The 20,932-nt window shown below is 46.6% G+C and overlaps 1 protein-coding gene across 1 annotated transcript; it reads right to left on the bottom strand.

Moving 5' to 3' along the window:
• Nucleotides 1-6,484: 6,484 nt before the first annotated feature.
• On the bottom strand, nt 6,485-7,141 carry LOC104352201 (heat shock 70 kDa protein 12B-like). Its single transcript, XM_009958479.2, has one exon. It carries the CDS (start codon nt 7,139-7,141, stop codon nt 6,485-6,487), a length of 657 nt encoding a protein of 218 aa, XP_009956781.2.
• Between the last annotated feature and the right edge of the window lie 13,791 nt (nt 7,142-20,932).

Raw genomic sequence — 20,932 nt, 5'->3', positions numbered from 1 at the left:
GGTGGAGGAGGCGTTAGTAACAAAGAGCACAGCAGGAGGGAAGGGGACAGGGAGGTCCTGGCAGGGTGGTTCTGTTCCAGTTCTCTCCTCGGGGCTCTCTAAATACTGCCCCGGGGATTTAAGAGATCTTGAATGGACCCTTTGTCTCCATTCCCCTCGGTCACATTTCTGCAGGCTTTAAGACTGCCTAATCACTTTTAATCAGGAAAGAAACCAACCACATGAGGAGGGAGGACTAGCACTCTCGCCGTGGCATCAGGTGCCAGAGTAAAGGTCTCACTGTCTGAGGACAGACAGGAAAAAAGGGAGTTTTCAGAGGGGAAGAAAAACATCAGCTCTCTTCCCCCCTCCCCCTTGCTGAGGCCAGTGCTCGGCTTCTCTTTCCCAAGGGCAATCCTTGCCCGAGCACTAATTTTCCTGGTTTGTTCACAAGAGCACTGCCATGCTGCCCTACCATCCACTCTTCCCAGCACTTCTTGTTCCTTCAGTCCAAAGATCCCATTTCCAGCTTCAGCAACTCTCTCCAGTTCTGCTTTCATGCCGCGGTCACTGATTTCCCCACAGCCCTCTGGTTTAGCAGGGGCTCACCCCGCAGCTGCTCCCGGCCCCAGTGCTGAGTGGATGGGAGGCATTGCCAGTCCAAAATGACAGCGTTGTGGGGACGGTGACAACAGCACGGGCACAGCATCCATGGCTGCAGTGCCCTGGAAGGCCACCTCATTTTAACACAGGAGATAAATAGTGCAGGACAGCCAAGGCTGGGAGCACAGGCACTTCACTACCCAACCCTCCTGGCTTGCAGCTGGGATCTCTGTCCTATCCCTAAGCCCTGCCTGCCTTCGAGGGAGAAAGAGATAAGGGGCAGGAGAAGGGCCAGTGTGGAGCTGCAGAAGTCACCTATGAGCCTGTTATTGTCATGGTCATTTGGAATTAGAGGCAAAAAATCTTGGATTATCCACACGGCGCCTGGACTTAATCTCTGGCAGGAATGTTCTGGTTAAGTCCAGGGCACACACACAAAATAAGGGCTAAGGGGCTTGAAGAACTGCTGCTGGTGGTGGATGCCGAGCGCAGACAAAACCTTGTATTGTTTGGGATGGTTTAGAGGAGGGAAGGAAGAGGTGGGAGGGGGAAATGTGCGGCGCGGCGAGCAAAACCGGCCCGATACCCCAGGGCAGAAGGAAAGTAGTGGTTGCAGCCTCATGGAGACCAATCAATCTTGGTAGGGTTATGTCCCACTGCTGCTGAGGGATGCCTCAAATGACTTCACTGAAAATACCCCCTCCTCTTCCCTCCCTCTCCCTTTTCACCACAGCAAAGAGTGGTCTGAAAGCTGCAGAGCCTTCTGCTTTCTCATCCCAAAATCCTCAGAAAAATGTTCCAGATTTCAGGAGAGCCCAGGGGAGGAACACTGTGCTGCTGGGACTGCTGCCTCTTGGAAGGCAAACACAAACCAGGGAAGCGCCAGTCGGCCAAGCCCAGACGCCAGCACAGGGATGCAGAGGAAGGAGCGAGGATGGCACCACAGGAGCTGGTGGTTCCCAGGCCTTGGGAGCCAAAACCACCAGGCAGGAGCTCAGTGGGGAAAGCACCAAGTTTTTGGCCAAGAGCAGAACATGCATCAGGTGTTTGCCATGGTTGGCCTGTGAGAGAGAGAGAGCTCATGAAGAAAGAGTGGCACCACCTTTAGCCAAAGGGAAAGGGGCTCGGGCAGGTTCGGCGCATGGAGGTACAGCTGGTTTTTTTTGGAATGTGAATGTGTACAATTACTTGCTTGCAAATTCTCCACCTCTCTGTAGGTGTCATGTTCTCCTCGCAGATCCTGGTGCACTGTGACTTGCTGTGGACGCTTCTGGGTGGGAGAAGCTGGAGTGCTGTGGTGAGCCTGGCACTCTGACCTGAGCTGTGGTAGCAATGCACATTGCTCAAGGATGAGTCTTCCCTCTTAGCTTTCTTAGTCTTTTCCTCTTCATCTCCCTTGTTCACCATTTCCCTCTCCTTTGTTTTTTGTTTGCAACAGTTCACAGGCAAACAACAGCTTCCGTAGGGGACTTCTCCTCTGCCCTCCCCAACCTCGTCTGGGACGTTGCAGGTGCTCATTCACTCGATATAAGGTCAGACAACCTGTTGTGGGCCAAAAAAATACCCGTTTTGCGTTGGGAAATTTCAATCAAAATACTTTATTGCCAAGTAACTGTTGTGCTACAAGTAAGGATGTGACGTTTGCCTGTCAGAGTCCTCACAGGGACCTTTCACTGAAATGTTTTTGCAAAGTTACAAATACAGGTTATTAAGGCGAGAGATACAAGAAGTACGGAGTTGCTGTTGACAAATGCACTTACTGCAATAGCACTAATGTACTATAATAATGCTGGCCAAGTGTTCCCAGGTATTCTTCGCCAGGAGCGAAGGCACAGTTCTTACCAAGAAGGTGTCCCTATCTTGGATGGAGGAAGAGGAGCACAGCCCATTGACCGTCTCTTCTGATCCTCAGTCCCTTGCTCCCAATTTTTACCTTTTCTTCTTCTCTTTTTATTCTCCAACTCTTTATTTTCCCTCCCACAGGTTACATGTAGCATGATTTAGGCAAAGAGTTGAGTGACATAGTCATATATGTATAGAATTAAGCAAGGGTATTAACTGTAATATTGATTTTCTGTATAATTAAGCAAAAGTTTCACTCCAGGGCATCGTAGCCTTCAGGGTTTTGTGCTGAAACAGTTTTCTGCACTCTTGAGCTAAAACAGAGCCGTCTTGCCACCGCAAGGCTCCCTCTTTCGGCTGTAATCTCCCCTCGCAAGCTTTGTGGAACCGAGAAGCAGATACCAGCATTCTTATCCTTTTGCTGTTTTTTTGCCAGATGAGCAAGTTGCTCAGCTCTCGTCCTTGCTCTGTCCAGGCCACGATAAACACCTTGCTTTACTTTGCTTAAGTCAAACCTTACCAGCCTAGCATTTCTGTACAGTAATAAACCAACCAACACCAAGACACCTCTCTTTCCCCCCCCCCCATCCTGGTCCCCCACCCCTGTGCCACAGGTTACACCCAGGCATTTTGGTGAGCAGGAGCTGGAGGTTAGTGTGTGTGAGTCCCTTTGCTCTTGCTGCTTTTTCTGTCCTACTCAACTGCTCCAGCAGGGGCTCTTCCACCGGTCACTGTCCCTTCAGGTGCTGTACCTGCCCTGGCCTTGTCTTTCCTTTTTCAGCATTCACTGCCCTTTCTTAAATGTGTTTCCACAAAGGCATCATAAACTCTGTTGGTCCAGTTCTGGGGTGCAATGGGTCGATTTTTCTGGTGCCAAGCCCGCTGTGGGCAGCACAGGGCAGTCCCTGACCTCCTCCTGTACAGACAAAACAAGCAATGACACCCTCAAGCATGTCACCATGCTATCTGTGACATGCTTTTCTATTCTTTCCTTTGACATTCTGGTGTTACTTTTACTGTTTTGGAAAATTATCTTCTACTTTCCCCCTGAGTGATTTGCGGAGGCCTTGTACGACGAACACAGCAATACCTCATAAAGTTTTGGCCTCTATAACAGGGTTATACACATCTATACTACACCTCAGGATTCTCTAGAGATTTTTTTGGCCTTGCAATGGAATAGCTGTGAAAAATGTGCTGTTTAATCATAAAGTCATCATGTCGTTGCCAGCACTTATCCCCCCCACCACCCCAGGGGAAGAGGATGAGTGCTTGGTTTATTTCTTTTTCCTTCCCCATGGTTTGTTTTGATTAATATCCCAAAGGAAGTGAACACTCTTAAGTGTAATTTCTGCTGAATGGTGAGAAATATTTTGTAACGGGGATACTGGGCAGCACTGCAGAGACAGCCTTGGCCACGGATGGGATGCTCCTCAGCAGGCAGGGTCAGGCTGGGGGTCAGAGGGTGCAGGGAAATCCCGAGCAGGGAGCACAGCCACAGTATTTTGGGCTGTGTGTGGCAGCCAAGCTTGTCCTGGCTCTGTCCCCACCCAGGAAAGCAGAAGATGTGCCTCCCGCTGCGGCGCAGGGAAGCGGCGGCAGTTCTGCGAAGTGGGGCTTGTTTCCTTTTGGTTTCCCAGAAACCATGTGCTTTAGGCAGAAGGCAGCTGGCAAGCTCCAGTGACAGAAACAGACAGCATCTTCTACCCGCCCAGCTATTTAGGATCCAGCAGTGATGGCTGCCTGCAGAGCTCATTGATGCCCCAGTCACAGGCACTGCAAAGCTGCCCATGTTTTCTTCTCCTTGCAAGTTTGTGATCTGTTGTTTAAGTTTCATGTTTAACATAAATAAACCACCTTATTTATTACGCAACAGGGGTTAATCCCCGGCTCAGCAGACACGCCTGTTGTAGAGGATGGCTGGAAAGGAGTCAGCAGCCATTACTCTTATTTTGCCAACACCCCCCATACTGTCAGACTGAGGTTAGAGCACCCCACAGCAGGTATTGCCAGGTTTCTCAGATGCTTAGCTTGAGAAGGTGGCACTCAGTGCTGTTTTACAGAGATTACAACCAACTGCATCTTCTCCATGCTCGGCATCTGAGGTTATATCATTACCAGCTCATCAAAATAAGCAGAATTAGGAGCTGCAATCACGACTGTTGGTGTCAATGTCTGAATGCCAAAGCCCACATAGCACATGGCTGGGAAAGACCTGGGGCAGACACACACAGCTTTCCCAGCTGCCACCAGCCTGCATTTCTCTCTCCCGTTCAGTGAGCGGTAGTGGGCTCAGGTGGAGCTGTGTTGCACTTCGCACCAGTGAAAGTACAAAGTCTGACGGGTAAGAAAAAGGCAGGAGTACTCAGCTTCTTGGGACCCAGCCACTCAGAATGGCCCTCAGGCAGCTTACAGAGCAGTACCATCTGACAAGACAGAAATGCACACAGGTTTCTGTTGTGAATACATTTGTTGCCCAACTAAGATTTTAAATCTGAAAACAGAGGCAATGTATTCAAACTAGTTCAGCTTTTATACATTATAGAGCATAGTATATATATAGATTAATCCTCTGAATGCTGCTTTAGTGATCGACAGCATTAAGTACATGGCTAGCAGTGATTCTAACACAGTCATTACAACTAATAAAGATGCCAGCACTGAGTTTTCATGCAGTGTACCCAGTTACTCAAGTGTTTGCATTGGGACAGGCTGGTGTTCAGCAGGAAAACTCTATGCTCTTAGTGAAGGGGAAAAGAAAAACACCAAAAAAACCCAGCAAGTGATGCAAAGAGAGTCACTACATCCCGCCACCAGACCGACACCCAACCAGTCTCCAAGCAATAGCTACTTTGAAGAAACGCCCCCCAGTTTTATTGCTGAGCCTGAGGTTACAGGGTAAGGAACATCCCCTTGGTCAGCTGGGGTCAGCTGTCCCCGCTGTGTCCCCTTCCAGCCGCTTGCTCCCCCCACCAACCTCCTCGCTGCAGGGGCAGAGTGGGGAACAGAGACGGCGTTGCCGCTGTGCAGGCCCTATTCAGCTATTGCTAAAACATTGGTGGGCTGTCAACACCGGTTTGGTCATAAATCACACAGCAGCGTAATGGTGGCTGTGAAGAAAGTTAGCCCCACCCCAGCCAGACCCAGTACACTGCAGGATAACACACTTTTCTTGGACAAATTTTGTCTCCCACAAATTTTGTCTCCCACAGGCCACACTGTGCTTAACCACAGGTGCTGTAGATAGGAGGCAAAGAAATGAGCTTTTATGGACATGGAAAGTGTCAAGGCCAAGTCAGAGATGTAAAGAGTACCCAGGACCAGGCAGAAGGGCTCAGGCAGCAGCATAAGCACTATTCATATCTGTAATTTACAATCCGGCATTCGTACCTGCCCAGTTAATGAGATCAAACCACTCAACAGTTTAATGGAAACAACACTCCCACAGGTCTTTGGATATAAGGCCCTAGACTATGCTGAGTTACTGCTTCACATAGCAGCCTTGTCTGGGACAAGAGTGCTTTAATTATACACAATCTATACAAGTGATGTTCTGAAGAAAACTTAAATCTGTTGAACATCACCCCTGGCAGAGTTGAACTTGGACTCCAGATAAAGAGACCTGATATCAGAGAAACAGGATGTAGCTGAAAGAAGATATCAGGCTAAAACAAATAGTTATGGACTGGTATATGTACAAGTTAAGGACCAGTCCAGAAGCTTTGTATCCAACACAGGTAGGGTACAGATGATTATACTGGTGGTATGAACTATTGTGTTCAGAGATGCAATGGGGCTAAGCTAGAAGGGCAAGAGATAAAGCAGCAGATAAACCTGCTGTTAGATGGAACAGAAAGAGAGATGTTGGACTGAAAGGGTGGTTGGTGAGGAATGGAAAGAACCAGAGAATCAGACAAGCAAATTGTTTACCTGCGTGAGCAGAAGGATGGATGATGGACTTTATGGTCCATTTGCTTTCTCTATTGTAGTAGTTATTGCCTCCCGCTAAAGCCATGTTCTCCCTTGAGTTATTGCCCCTGCTGCTCCATGTACTGAGCATTTACACAGCTAGAAAATCTATTATAACAGCCCAACTTTGTGGTTTAGATTCAGTGATCCCAAATTTAACATCTATCTTCAGTTGGTGTTTCTTCCCCAGCTTTGTGTCTGGCATTGGCACTGTACAGAACCAAAACTGTTCCATCCCTTCCTCATCTACATACTGAGCATTCTGCTTTTCTGTACAATAGAAAGAAAAGCATGGATTTGTTTGATTTGGTTCTGTTGGATGGAAATTACTGTGAGCAACTTCATTTATATTCACTGACTCCTCAATTCCCACCGATTTCTTGAAGAGATCTGTGCAATAAATACAGCCGTCAGCTTTTGGGACCCTTAGTTTACAGAAGTCGTGGATAGCAGCATCAAATTTATGACCTAATGCTATGCTGTATGTCTGAGTGCTGACTCTTGAGGCAACAAAGTGTGGATTGACTCCAAACAAAACAGCCCCTTTTGCAATGGCCACTTGGGCCTCTGTTGGACAAGGACATGTGATACTCCTTGCTAAAGGCCTGACTGCATCTCTCAAGACGATGCTAGATGCAAAGCCTCCCACAAGCAAAATGTATTGGACCTTGGCCATCTCAGGCTTGTCAAGAATTGCCCTCAAAGTACATGTCCTGGTTTGGCTGAGACAGAATCCTGGGCCAGCCATGCCAGGCAGGCCATTAGCAGTTTCAAGTCAGCCAGGGCAGCTGACCTGAGTTAGCTACAGGTGTAGCCCATCCCATAATGTCATGGTCATTATAAAGGAGGAAGGTTTACTAAGGAAGAGGAGCTCCTGTGGGGTTCTTCCTGCTCTTCCTCTGGGTTTTCCTGAGGACAGTGGTTGATTGTAATGACTGGGTGGTTATTTGGCTGAGTATATCTATTGGTGGTGTTTTATCAAATCGATTTCACTTCTGCCCATGGGTTTGTTCCCCTTTTTCCCAATTCCCCTCTCTGGCTGGTGAGGGGTTGTCAGGTGATAGAATGACTGTTATAGTTTAGCTGCGGGTACAGGCTAAATGTAGACAGTATGAATTATACATATATATATATATATATAAAAGTGTCCTCAGTGAAGACTGGAAATGAAGTGCCTTGACTGGAAAGGATTCCATCTAAGTAAACAAAACCAAAATCAGTTTCAATGGGAGAGGAGATGTGCTGAGAGAGAGGGGCAGCACAGTCCCTTGCAGTGGGTGTGCAGACTTGGATTGGCATTAAATGATGGTGAAGCCTCATGCTTAGGCTTTCTCTGGTTGCAGGGAGGAGCTTGCTGTCTGTCCACCTGTATCTGAGCTGCAGAAGCACCTCGACCTGGGATTGTTTCTACAATAATAGCTGATATTTGGGATCCTCATTAAGAAACAGGACACAGAACAGGTGCAGAAATAAAAAAACTACCTTGAGAACACAGAGCTTGTTCTCCTCTATTAAAAAACCTCACACTGCGTTGCAGAGTTTGTTTCAGCGGAACAGCCACCTGCATTTGCTGTTCCCCGCACTCTGCAGGTCTGGGTTGAGTTTGTTCTTCAGGAGTTGTCCCTGTATCTTGCACACGTCACCCAGCCTGAATGATTACTTGAACCCTCCTCCTATTTTTGGCAAACCCTGGCCTGTGCAGTCCTGTGAACTGTAACAGGCATCATCTGGGGGAGTGCTAGCTCACCTGTACCAAAACTGCATCCAGGTGGGTGCTGGGCCGCCGTGTGCCCTGGAGCCTCTCTCCTGGCTCTGATCTATTTGCTAGCATGGATGTAGCCATGAGGCCTCTGCTCATGGGGCTGTCTTTTATACGGTGCCTGTTTAGAGTACGTGATCTTTTTATCCATTCATTTTAAGAATTCTCTTTTCTTTTTTCCTCAGACAAACATTTGACACCCTCTGGCAACCATCAGCCTGTGGAAACAAGACTTCAAGGCTGGAGGACTTATATCATGATCTGACAGAAAGGCTGGTGCAGACGGAAAAAAAGAAATCAGGTGAGTCTGGTGACCAGAAATTACAGTGTTTAGCGTGGCCCTGATGATCAAATGCAGCTGGTGTACGCTAGGATAGGTTGGACAGAAGATTACAAATAAGTCAGACACAAGTAGGGCTCCGAGTTAGCAACAAATTTTGTCCAGGCAATATTTGGAACCCAGAGACAATTTACAGAAGCTGTTTGATCTGCACCATATAACATGAAGATCTTACACTTTTGGAATATTTTATTTGCACTATTAATACTGACTCATAGAATCACAAACCACCTCCCTGGCAAAGCAGTGCCTTGAGAAGTTTTGGTGTCTAGATTTTTTATTTTTTTTTTTCCCCTACAGGCTGATCAGAAATAGGAGGGAGGAAGTTTAGCTTGTGCATTTCTTACAACTTTAATGAATACTTGCCTACTGACTGTAAGGTGGTTTATTATTTCTTTCTTCCCCTGATGGGCAGATGAACAACAAGAGTTTGGTCTGGCTGTTGATGCTCGACTACAATTTCTGGGAAGCTGCTAAAGGTAATGTGACTCTTAACATAAAGAACACACATAAGAGCGGAAAATCATAAGTGTTTCTGCAACTGTCACTGCAATGTACTCAAGCCTTGGTTATCACAGCTCTGTCCTGCAGGCCAGACCAAATTTTCATTCTATTGTTTGACTGCATTGGCATGACATGGTGGGGCATGAGCTGCCTCTGAAACACACTTGTCTTGGAGTGCAGATCGGGTACATGACCAGGGCATGTGACATGAAAACATGTCATGTTGTGAGACAAACTTTCATTTCTGTGCAGATACTTCTCTGAATGTGTAATGGCTGCCTTAACAGCAGCCCTCAATGTAAAGGCATCCAGCCTGATATAGAAAGTGGAGGTGGTAAAAGCAGCTCTGAGGACAGGTTGAGTAGGTGTGCAGAGGCAGTCCTCAGATTTCATTATGAAAACTGCCTTCCTATGAACTAGGCAAGTGCTGAGGGAAGACATAGTGGCTGGAATACTGGCAAGAAGGAGGAAAGTCGTTAATCAGGAGGAAAGAAAAGTAAATAATAGCCTAATGGATGGCATCTTGGGGATAAAATGCGAACATAAATCACTTTCAGTGACTCACTTCAGGAGTGAATAAACTTCAAATAGTACAGCTGGATGTCCATACCCTTCCTGAACAGCTTTGTGGAGAAGAGGCTTTCCTATTGGGATTTCCATGAAGACAGGCTGTGGTAATTTAGTTTGTGATGACAGCTGGGGTATCTGTGAGGTCATGAAGGGTTTGTAGGTATGCAGTCATGGATAGCCTGGTAGTGAAGGAAAACTCAGACTTTCTGAAACCTTGGAGCTTTCTTCCGGAGTGGCTCAAATTTGAGACTTGACCTGATGTAAGGCAAAGGTTCCCAGACACTGGAGCTAGACTCAAATGATGACCAAGCTCAGTCACTTGTGTCCCTGAGTTTCTTTGCCTGATGACAGAAGGCTGGCAGGAAACCAGTCTAGATCCAGATTACACCTCCCAGATTCAGGTCCTCATTCTTGGTTTGTTCCAGGTCTGTCTGCTTAACATCGATTCTTTTCTTCCATCTCTAGGCAGCATGCTGCATCTGATCATTACAAGGCAGAGGAGACCAGAACCCTGATTGTCCTTATCAGGAGGGACATAGGAGCTATCAGGAGTGAGTACTGGGTTTTTCTGAATTTCCTCTTTTCAGTGTTGTCCTTTCACCCACAGCCAGTCATCTTTCTCCACTATGCATAATACATTTACCACCTCTGAAGTTAGACAAGCTCTGAACACAATATTTCTGTGCACAGTAATGAAGGTGATTTAATTGACAGAGCAGAAACTTGGTGGGATAATTCACAAGATCAGAATATTAATATAAGATGGTATGGCTTACTCTGAAAGGAGGGGGAAGAAACATGGGACAAGAGGTGCCCTTTATATTGGGGCTGCATGTACTTGTTCTGAGATCTGTGATAAAGAAGATGACACAATCTCTAAAAACCTCTGGTGAATGATTAAAAGCAAAAAATTTCCAGCACTTTTAGGGTACGAGTCTGCAATCAATGTAGAGTCATCTGTAAAGAGAGCTTTTTTTTGAGCTCTGCTAGTATCACCTAAAGAGCAGATACTGGAAACTGGAGAATTTCACCCGCTGGAGGAATAGGAGACTGATATTACCCAGACATCTGTGGAGAAAGGAATCCAGAAGAACAGAACTCTCTGGAGGGTTTGGGGTGTTTGGCGATGATGTTTTGATGTTAAAGATGGAGAAAACTACTAGAGAAAAAAACAGAGTACATTCTAACAAGTAGAGAATACTTGTGTTTTCTTCAAGACTTTGACCTCTGGTCCTCACAATCCCATCTCCCTTTCTTCTGATGTAAACAGCTTTCCCCTTGATTTGAGCATAAATCCTAGGTGGAAGCTTTCAGGGGAGGTTATTAAGCTCCCCTGGAGTTTTCGCTGGGTGCTCTGCTCTTTCCCACCTCACAGATTTTTTGCTGGAATTCAGGCTACTCAATAGGGGCAAGTCCACTGTTGTCCCAATGTCCACGTACAAATGAAGAGATCTCACAAAAGAAATCTGTTTCAGAGCATTTCCTGGAGGGTTTCACCCAAAAAGAGCTTCAGGGGAAAGAGGAAAATAAGAAGCTGAAAGAGAAGATCAAAGAGCTAGAGGTGAGGTAAAGTATTTAATCAGATTTTTTCTACACTGAAGAGCTATATACTCCTTGCTTCCTCCAGTCCTTAGGGACTCTTTGTTTCTGACCAGACAGCCTAGACACCTTCTCCCCAGACTTTCAACCTGCCAGCATCTCTTTGTAATTGATTTCTGGAAGATGGCTTGGGTTGTTCTGGAAAGGGAAGGTGACATTCCCAGGGTGAACATGTTAATAAAAGAAATCAGCCTACAATGACATAGTTGAAATGCCGCTCTTTGATCAGATTCCACTGTGATCATGCAAAACTGAGCTGAGAAAGCACAGTTTTTTCCCACACGAAAGCTGCTTGCCACCTACAATAGAGTTGAGAAGTGCATTGTAGAAAATGTGGGATTCATTAAATGGAAGCTGGCATTGACCCAAAATCTGCCATTCAAAGACTGTTGACACTGCAGTGCTGCAAAATGTATTGTTTGCTACTTCTTCAGGACCCACTGGTTAAAGCTGTGTGGAACATACAAGAAAGCTCGACACAACATTTAGAGCACTAGACAAAATCGGCATTTCTGTGGCCCGTTGTGAAAGGTAGTCTGGGATGAAAACTAGCATGACTTCGGGTCAAGGTACTCACTTATATGACCACAAGAAGATCAAACAGCTGCTGCACAATGTGCTACTTTTCTTTCTCCCATGAACTGCTGGATTTTCAGGACTAGTCTGTTAGATGCTCCTGGCTTGGAGGATAAATCATTATTTGCAAACGTATTAAAAATTGAAGATGTTTGCCTCAGCAGCATGCATACATCTTACAGACACTTGTTCCTTGCTGTCTCTGAAGAGCACTTGTGCGGAAACAGAATCTGTATTTCTAGCCTACCATACCTGCTCTTCACAAATGCTTACGACACGGTCAGGTAACAGTGGGGATCCCAGCCCCGCTGTGGAGGCACTTGCCTCCTCACCAACAGTGTGTAGTGGGACCAATACTTTGTGGGACCCCTAACAGCATTGGTATCTCTGCCCTTCCCCGTGTCTGTGAGAACCTTGAGATTTGCCAAATAAAAAAAAAGGCTGAAATGCTGCTGTGTGCCTGCCGAGTCTTTTCCTCCAGTTCTGCTTTCTAGTCCAGCAGTTTCCTTGGCTGCACAAACTCCCTGGCTTTTTCTCAAGGGCTGCCAGAAAGAAAGGCAAATTTCTGTGCAGCTCTCTGCAAGTAAATTGCTCTGCTTCTCTCAGATACCCACTATTCTGTGAGCATGTTACAGGTCACTGACAACAGTGAGCTGGGACTGAGGTATATGCAAGAAAATTGGCTTTTAGAAAACTAGCGTACTCTTAGGAACTGGCTGTAAAAGACCTTTACTGGAAATATATATTATGGATTACAGCAGATGAATTAAAATTACATATGCACTGTATTTCCTACAACTTTTTCAAAAAGAAAGAACTGTAATAGTTAATTTTTCATACCTTGTAAGGTATTGCAGACTAAGGTGGGCACTTCATCTTGCCCAGGTTTTAGAAGGTAATTGACAGCAAAGTGGTACAGTACTGGCAAGTAGGAGCTTCAGCATGACCCTGGGCCAAATGTCCTGTGATTATGTGGGTGTAGCAGTACACATATGGCAAGCTGCCATGTTCTGGTTTTTACCTGCTTAGAAATCTTGTTAGCCTAATTTTTAAGACCCTGTGGCTCCTTGAGTCAGTCTGGTCATGTTCTGTGGATCAGTTTTATCTCTGAAGCTCATCGCTTCTGCAGCTGCTTATGTATGGTCCTTTCCTTTGATTTTTCTTTCCTTAACATCCTTTTTGCTGGCTTCAGGCTAAAACACTCCAGTTACAAAGCTTTATATTTCAAAGCCTGATGTAAAAGCCTTCAGAAGGCTACAAGCACTGCTGCATCCCTTCTAGCAGGCTTCACACAGACTTCTTAGTCTCTCTTAACAGCAGGAGCAGATGTTTTACTTTTTCTGTGCAGCATCTAGCAGAATCCAGCAGAGTCGGGGGCTGAGGTACTGCCGAAACATCTTTTTCCCTATTACATATGCTCAGCTGATCTCAAAGGAGTAACAATATCCCTCTCCCTGCAAAAGGTGTCATTTGGCCTAGAGTGCAGTAGCCCCAAAACAGTGAACAGGCTGCCTCCTTCCTGTGCAGCTGCAGGATTTTTAATCGCTCACAACAGACCAGGTACTTCATCCACTAGCAACGAAAGTCCACTGATTGCCATGCGATGTCTCTGTGCATGGAATTTCCCTGTTGCCAGACTCTCACATCTCCCGGTGGAAAGGACAACATCTAGCCTGTGATTCAGCACAAGCTCTTTTCCCAGTTCTTGATGTTCAAGGGTGAGGTTTCACTCAGGCTGAACATCCAGTGCACCAGTGTGGTGAGTTAGGCCACACGTTTGGTGTGGGTTATGTTCCTTAAACCACTCCTACCAGCAAAGCCAGATGCAGGATTTGAGTATCAGATGTCCCAGCTAAGTCTAAGCACTTTTGAGCAATCAACAAAACACCATTGTTCTAGAAAAGTCACGGGGGGGCAGGCAGGGATAATGGTTGTGGCTGCTGCTGTGATAGCCTGAAGCCTCTGGACACCAATGTCCCCGAAGAACAGGGTGAGTCACACGGATACATCCTGCCTTCCTCCATGTTGTACAGGATGCAATCACTAAATAAACCAGAGTTGTCTTCCCTTCCTTCTTTGCTCTATACCATCATTAAAAGACTTGGAGAAATGCTACTGCTGCTGCCAAAACATTGTTCTCCCAATGCTTCTTCCATCCAGTACCTCTCGGGGACAAGCAGACTTCTCCATGGCCTGAGAAGTGTATTGTATTTCCCCCCACCCCCTCCCTCTCCTCCTCTCCCTTTACATCAGTTAACACAGCCATGCAAGAGCCTTCCCCTCGGTCTCATTTGCTGCCTAAACCAAGCTAAGACAGTTCTGACCTAGACTTCATTCAAATCTCGGTGGAGACCCTGAGACCCCTTCCCTGGCCATAGATTCTTCACCCAGAAGAAGCGGGGCAAGTCTACCCATATCCCTACATCTTACAGATAGATGGCAAACAATGGGAGTCCAAGTTTGGCCACCCCTGCCAGAGACAACATCTCCTGCAAGACAAAAACTCCGTTCAAATGAATTCACATAGCCAAGTGGGTTAGATCCTCCACCTGGTATCGAGAAAGGATTCCTCTGTGTTACACTATCATCCTGCCAGCGATTCAGGATTATCCCTGGAGCTGAGGGTCTGTAGGATGCACCTAGTTGCTATCTCAGTCCTTCAGACTCTGGTGGGAGATCTGTCTGCCTGCTCCCACCAAAGACCCAGCCCAGGTCTTCTGTTCCCTTCTGTTCTCCCCACTGTCAGGAGAGGGAGAAAGAGCCTGTTCCCAGTGGAATTTAAAATATCACTCATATCAGGGTAGAGACACTGACTGAAACATCAGCAGCACACTCAACACTCCACTTCTGTCACCCAACACTGCAACTTGCCTAAGAAAATAGTTTTTCTAATATCTTCACTGAAGCGAGAGAGCCAAAGGTTAGACTGTACTGCTGAAACACAGTACTGAAGAACCGCATAAACAATGCAGCGGGCTGTGGCCTCCCCCAGCTTTTGGGGTGTTCCTGAGAGCTCTCTCTTCAGACCACTGTACAGATCTGGTTATTCACTTTACATGTTAGTAAACTGCAAAGCCAGCTAGGACACGTAAATTGGAATTATCCTGCGCTTGGCTTCTGCCTCTTCTGCACAAGTCTGTCACCATTCTGGCTTGGAGAATCTCTGATCCTGCTCTTTACCTCCCATGCTCTGCAGCATCAACATCTCATAACTTCAGTGACCCTCAGCGCTTCTGGTGAACTGATCTTACGCTTCATTAGCTGAGTAATTTGGAAGACACACAGACAACGTCTGAGGTCTCAACCTTGTGCATAGCTGGCATCTATTGCTCCATAATGCAAAGAGTCCCAGTTTCTGGAGGGGAGGATATCTTCTGTCAGAGGATAAATATACCAGCAGTTGTAATCCATGGATATCTGCTTAGCTGTTAGCTGTGTTTTGACCTTTTCTCTCTCTGTGACATACTTCATTTATTTCACGCATGCAGTAAGCTTTGGTGAGAGAATGGATGGGTCAGCGAGCCAGGGGATTTATGTCTCATCCCTCAGCCTCTTACCTCCTATAGCTGCAAAGGGCCAGGGTTCAAGGGTTCAGATACGTGAAGAAAGAACGTGCAAACAGACGCTTTGGCTCAGAGCAAGTCTCCTGCCCATTGCAAGAAAGCAATGGGACCAGCATGTGGGAGACTCAGCTCTTGGAACAAGGAGCAAGCCAGCCCTGTGGACCTCATTTAGATCATTAGAAGTACCTGGTCAGTGCTGCTAGTAGTGCCCTTGGGAACTCAGGGGGTTTTGGTTTGGTTTGGTTTTTTATTTGTGCGTGTAAAAAGTAAATTTGATGATAATTAAACCTATAGGTCCTGCAAGACAGACATCCTCCTTAGTTATCCCAGAGCGAATACTTCACAGACACAGCAGAAGCTCCAGCCCCACCACTGTGCCTTCCCCTCAGAGGGCGAAAGCCTGACCTAGACACAGCCAGCACTGCAGCTAGCCAGCACCTCTGTATTTTCCCAGATTTTGCAACAATATATAAGTAATACTTGGATTATATCACTAACTCCTCTTTAGAAGGTTTTTCACTTTTGAAAGCAATGACCGGACTCATTTTCCAGAAGGGTACGTGGGAAGGCAAATAGCAGCTATTTCACAAAAAAGTTTCCTTAGAATTTTGCTATCCCTCACGACAGACTTCTGTGAGAATTAAGATCACTCAAATACCAACTTGGGTAATTTTGAAGGAACAACTGGGCAATTGACCTGAGAAGCGATGCTGAGATCTCTCATAGCTGAAGCTGACATGTTTCAAGCAGTTCAGTATTCTACAAGGGCTTGTCTTGGGGTACTGAAAGCAAATTCTCACAACACAGGATAACAGACCCACATTTCTTTTCTTCTCTCCTTTGCCACCCCACCCCCCAAATGCACACAAACCAAAGGATCAAAACGATAAACTGGGTGAAAAATGCATAGCTCATCAGCTGTCACTTTCTACTCTTTTAAAGGGCTAAAAGAGCAACAACATCAACAGCATGACATTGATGAACATATGCTATTTTATATTAGGGCTAGCTGTGCTTCAGAGCAAATATCTGTGGTATGAATCATTTGACAAATGTAACCAGCATTTGACATCTCACGTAATTACCAAGCACTATTTATCCAGCTAGAATTGAACAGCACCAAAAAATACGCTAAATATATATGCAAATCAGTGGCACGATTCAAATTCCACATGCATGGAAACCACTACACCACAAGTTTTTATTCCTGAGTGATTCCTTGATTTAGGATGCCACTTACACACGCTGGCAAAGCAGAGGGCAACAGTGGTTTAGGAATTGAAGAGGACTAAAACTCCTCTTTTCAGGCTGGTTTGGATTCCATTCTTGACCATATACTCTGAGGACAGCCATGTGGGGCAAGGACCAATTTTCCTAAACATTTCTAACATTCTAAACAACTTGTTGCTTAATTCCTATCGGTCGCTTTTACTTCAGTTGTGAAGCTAGGCTGCGCCTTCAGGCCTGGAGTATAAGCCCATGTCGGTCATGGAGTCTAATATTAATAAAAAATAGACTTTGAGTAGGCAAGTATCAGTCAAAAGAAGAAAGAGACCTCTGGTTGGCAAAAGAACGCGTTGTACTTATCTAGAGGGAGACAGCAGGTGTGGTTAGTGTGCCTGAGCACGTCTCTCTCTATTTGGGGAATTCATGGCAGCCTGGGGAGATGCTTCGCGTTTGGTGAGCAGCTGCTGCAGGCACCGCTGGCAGGTTCTGGGAGCTGGAAACAACTAAGAGGGCACAAACACCATTAAGGGAAAGAGCCACGCAACTACAGCCAGGGAACTACTCTAAGGTGAAAAAAGTCCCATCTACGATTAGATTGTAGAATAAATATTTACCAAAAAAACCCCATCCCGAACCGCTATGGTTTAAATGACACACAAGCAATAACCACGGGTTATCAGGAACGAATATGGTCTTTTCCTAGCTTCTGAAAAATGAAATGGGTGTTGGGTATCTGTGTTATGGGAGGCGTCTCCATGCAGAAACTCCTCTTCTCGGACAAACCAGTACAAACGAGATTCAGGATAAAGCCTTTTATATCTGTCCCGACTGAGGAGCACCCTGCCTTCTCAGACAGTTCTTCAATTTGCCAAGCTTGTTTGAGAACCTGCTTCCTGAGATTCCTGCAGCCCACTCACAGAGGATTCAAAATCTGGGCTGAAAGGAAAATTGTATTCAGCTCAAGAGCAAAGTCTGAACATTACTAAAGAAATCAAAAGGGTTGCTTGTTGCAGAAATGCCAGCTGAAATCGAAAGGAAAAGAAGAGCACCAAAAAGCAAACCTAACTTTCCTTTGAACAGGTACGTCAAGCAACTCACCACATAATTTTGAAAAATACAAGCTTAATCAGTAAGAAAGCTCAGAATTTTAAAGCACTTAACGAGAGGCTCAAGGTGGCAGTGCCAGTGTTTGCTGCCAGGACAAACGCATTATCTCAGCCGGCTGTCGGGCGCGCGGGGTGCTTAGGAGGAAGCGAGCACATGCCTCCTCTGGCTGGGCAGGACGAGCGAACGCCCCAGCAGCCAACACCCAGGCTCTGAGAATCGGCCTTTCCCGCTGCAGCGCCCATGTCTAACCCGGACAAAAAGCAACACCACCACCACAGGTCCTGTTCTGGTCTGGGTTACATCCAACGCAAACAACTGAAGTGCTCCAGTGAGGAGTTTGGAAAGGAAGATGGCCAGTCCTGTGCACTTGCTAATAGTTTAAACTTTTACCGTAATAAGAATATCCCATTATTTCTGTAAATGTTTGGTTTAGTTTAGTCCAAGCTAAATCCCAACTTGGGTCCTTTTTCTTTTTCTGTTCTTGTTTTTTAAAATGAAATTTGTTCCTGCTAGGAAACATGCATCTTAATAAATAATTAACAGAGTAACGAAAATCTCAGTTTATAGACGTAAACGAGAAATAGAACTCCAACAGAACTCACATTAACTGACATTCCTGGTATAACCTTCAAAAATGTTAATGTGTCTATGTCTTCAATCTGAACAAAAAAGGAATATCTAATAAGTCAGGAAATTGTTATTGTAACTATGAGGATTCTACTTCAGTGTACAAAAGCTGACATATAAAAATTACCCCTATGCCAGCTAATTGCCCCTTGAGTTTAATTACAAAATTGTTTAATAATTTTCATACAAAATGTTTCTCTGTCAAGGTAATGATTATGGTGGTGATATTAACGCAATCAAGGGGGAGTGTACTGCCTACATACCAAATTTTTAATAGTTTTGTTATAATTAATAGAGAAGAAGTAAGGTTTCTAACAGCTTAGATGGTCAGGAGCTTTCCTAACTGAAGTCAGCTAGAAAAGTTATTTGGCTTCTAACACAGTGGGCACCCCGGTTTTCTGTCCTTTGAAGAGCAAGGAAACACATCCAACACTGCAGTCAGTCACCGTGACAGATGGACTTTATCTGGCTTGAGTAATGATGTGATCTTGCTCCACGGCAACTTATCTGGAGTTTTCTCTGGCCACGTCATTCTGCTTTTAGCTGCGCCACGTGCCTCCGTACGACTCAGCAAAGGTAACATTTATGTGCTACATACTACCCCAAGGTTAAGATGACATCCTTTGCAAAATTTCTTAATGTTTTAAAAAGGAGACTGATGTGAGATGGGGAAATGATCTCCTCTATTCTGACGTCTATGCCCTGGGTCTCAGCCAATGACGAGGCACGCTCAAGGAATCTGTCTCCGAAAAACCAAGGGCAGGTCTGAAAGTTTCCCAGCACATTTGGACAAGGAGCCCTTTGTGGGGACCCCTGCGCCCAGGGAGGTCTCTTTGCTGCTGCTTGCACCTTCCCCCCACTCTCCCGGCTATGAGAAGGAGGCCTGGGCCTGTCCCTGAGCAAATATTTGACTTCTCATCCACAGCTGCAAGTAGGAACTGGGGGAGATCCGTGAAACCTGAGCTGCAGCTTCTTGTGTCTCACAGGAAAAGTAAAATGATGGTAAACACAGGGAATGGAAGATCCTGCGGTTTAAACCCTTCCTTCTGCCAACAGCACGGCTCACACGCCCTAACCAGCCTCCCACTCGGACGTCAGCATGGGAAGGGGGTGCCTGCAGAGGGAAGGGAGCTTCACTGAAGGAATGGGAGAGCAGGCCTGGAGCCCTCAAGGTGACTTAGGGGATCACAGGTGGAAGAGAAGGTGGGTAGGAGCTACACACGCACTCTCCGCCTTCAGTGGCAAGAATTAGGCCGATAGAAGCAAAACGAAGTGGAGGAGGTGGTTCCCCACGCAGCAGAGTGGAGGCGCTGAAGGGTATTGTGGCTGCACAAATATCACTGAGGTCAGTGGGCATCTGGACAGGTGTCTGGGAGAGACCTCCACTGGGGGTCCTGGCAGGTTGGAAACTGGGTAGCTGGCCCTCTAGCCTGGAACCGCTTGGGCTGCTCTCAGATTCATGCAAATTTGCTCAAAGAAATGTTGCCTGTTACTTTTGCAGCAGCAGGCTTCATGGTTGTCACACACCATCCAACCCACCACCTCAGTTTGATCAAATATCTTGACAGTTGCAGACAGGCAGCACAAAAAGGGCATAAACTTATTATTGTGTAAGCTAATTTGATAGTGATGCAGTCATGTGCCACCCTTGATCCAGATCAAGTACCAGCAGACAACTAAGCAGTGACCTGGCATCGTTACTTGTATGACTGCAAGCTCATGAAGGCTTGAAACGTTCTTGAGAGAAAGTCTGTGCTGTGGGATCCTGAGCTCGCACGGCTCTGAGCAGCAACCTCAGCTATGCCTGTCTCCTCTGCAGTTGTCCCCAGCTCTTGGCAGCAGCTCGCGCTCTGCCGAAGTCCAAGAGCTTCTTCCTAGGACCTTGCCTGTGGATCTCGCACAGAGCATGCATGGGCTGGCAGCAATGCAGGGATGCTGCTGCGTACGCTGCGATGCCTCGGGGTCACTGCAGCTCTGGGCATCGTGGCAGGGAGAGAACCGTGAGGGCGCGGAGGGGAACCGCACAAGCGATCCTCCCGACAGCTGTCAAGGTGAGACAGAGCTGCAGGCAGAAGCAAAACTCCACGCTCTGGGTCTTTCCAGCAACAGGAAGATAAGCCGGCGCTGCAGGGCCCCGGGGGTGTGTTGTGCCGCAACAGGCGTTTTGAGGGAGGCCCAACAGCACCAGGGCCGGTGGTGAAACCCGGAGCCACTGTCCTGCAGGTACCGACGCCGCAGCCGGTGAGTCAGGACAGGGCAGGAGGTAATACTGGAAAAGCACGGGAGAGCTCACCTCTGCCCAAGCCTGCGCAAGACGGCTTTTCCCTTTCACTGTTTTGGTTTTTTGTTTTTTTTTTTTCTGATTTTAAATGGCGTAATTCCTCCCACGAAAGCCTAAAAAAGGCATGGCTTCCTGCAGACACACGAAGCGTGAGAAGGTCGGCGATGTGTTTCTAAGCCTCGACCGGACGGAGCCGCCGGGGTGGGAGGGAGATGCTCGTTAAGATCTTTTTTTTTATTATTTTTCCTTCTTTCAAGTAATCAAGTTCTTTTTTACAGTGCGAAAGCAGCGCGGCGGGGCTCCGCGGCACCCCGCCTACCCGTACGCACGGGCACGGCCTCTGTCCCCGCCCCGGTTCTGTCCTTGGGACGCGCCGCACGGAGGGC

Source organism: Leptosomus discolor, chromosome 1 (genome assembly GCF_034619465.1).
Source record: "Leptosomus discolor isolate bLepDis1 chromosome 1, bLepDis1.hap2, whole genome shotgun sequence".
Lineage (NCBI taxonomy): Eukaryota > Metazoa > Chordata > Aves > Leptosomiformes > Leptosomidae > Leptosomus > Leptosomus discolor.
The sequence above is the reverse complement of the archived record's forward strand: the minus strand, read 5'-3'. Positions and strand labels throughout refer to the sequence as shown.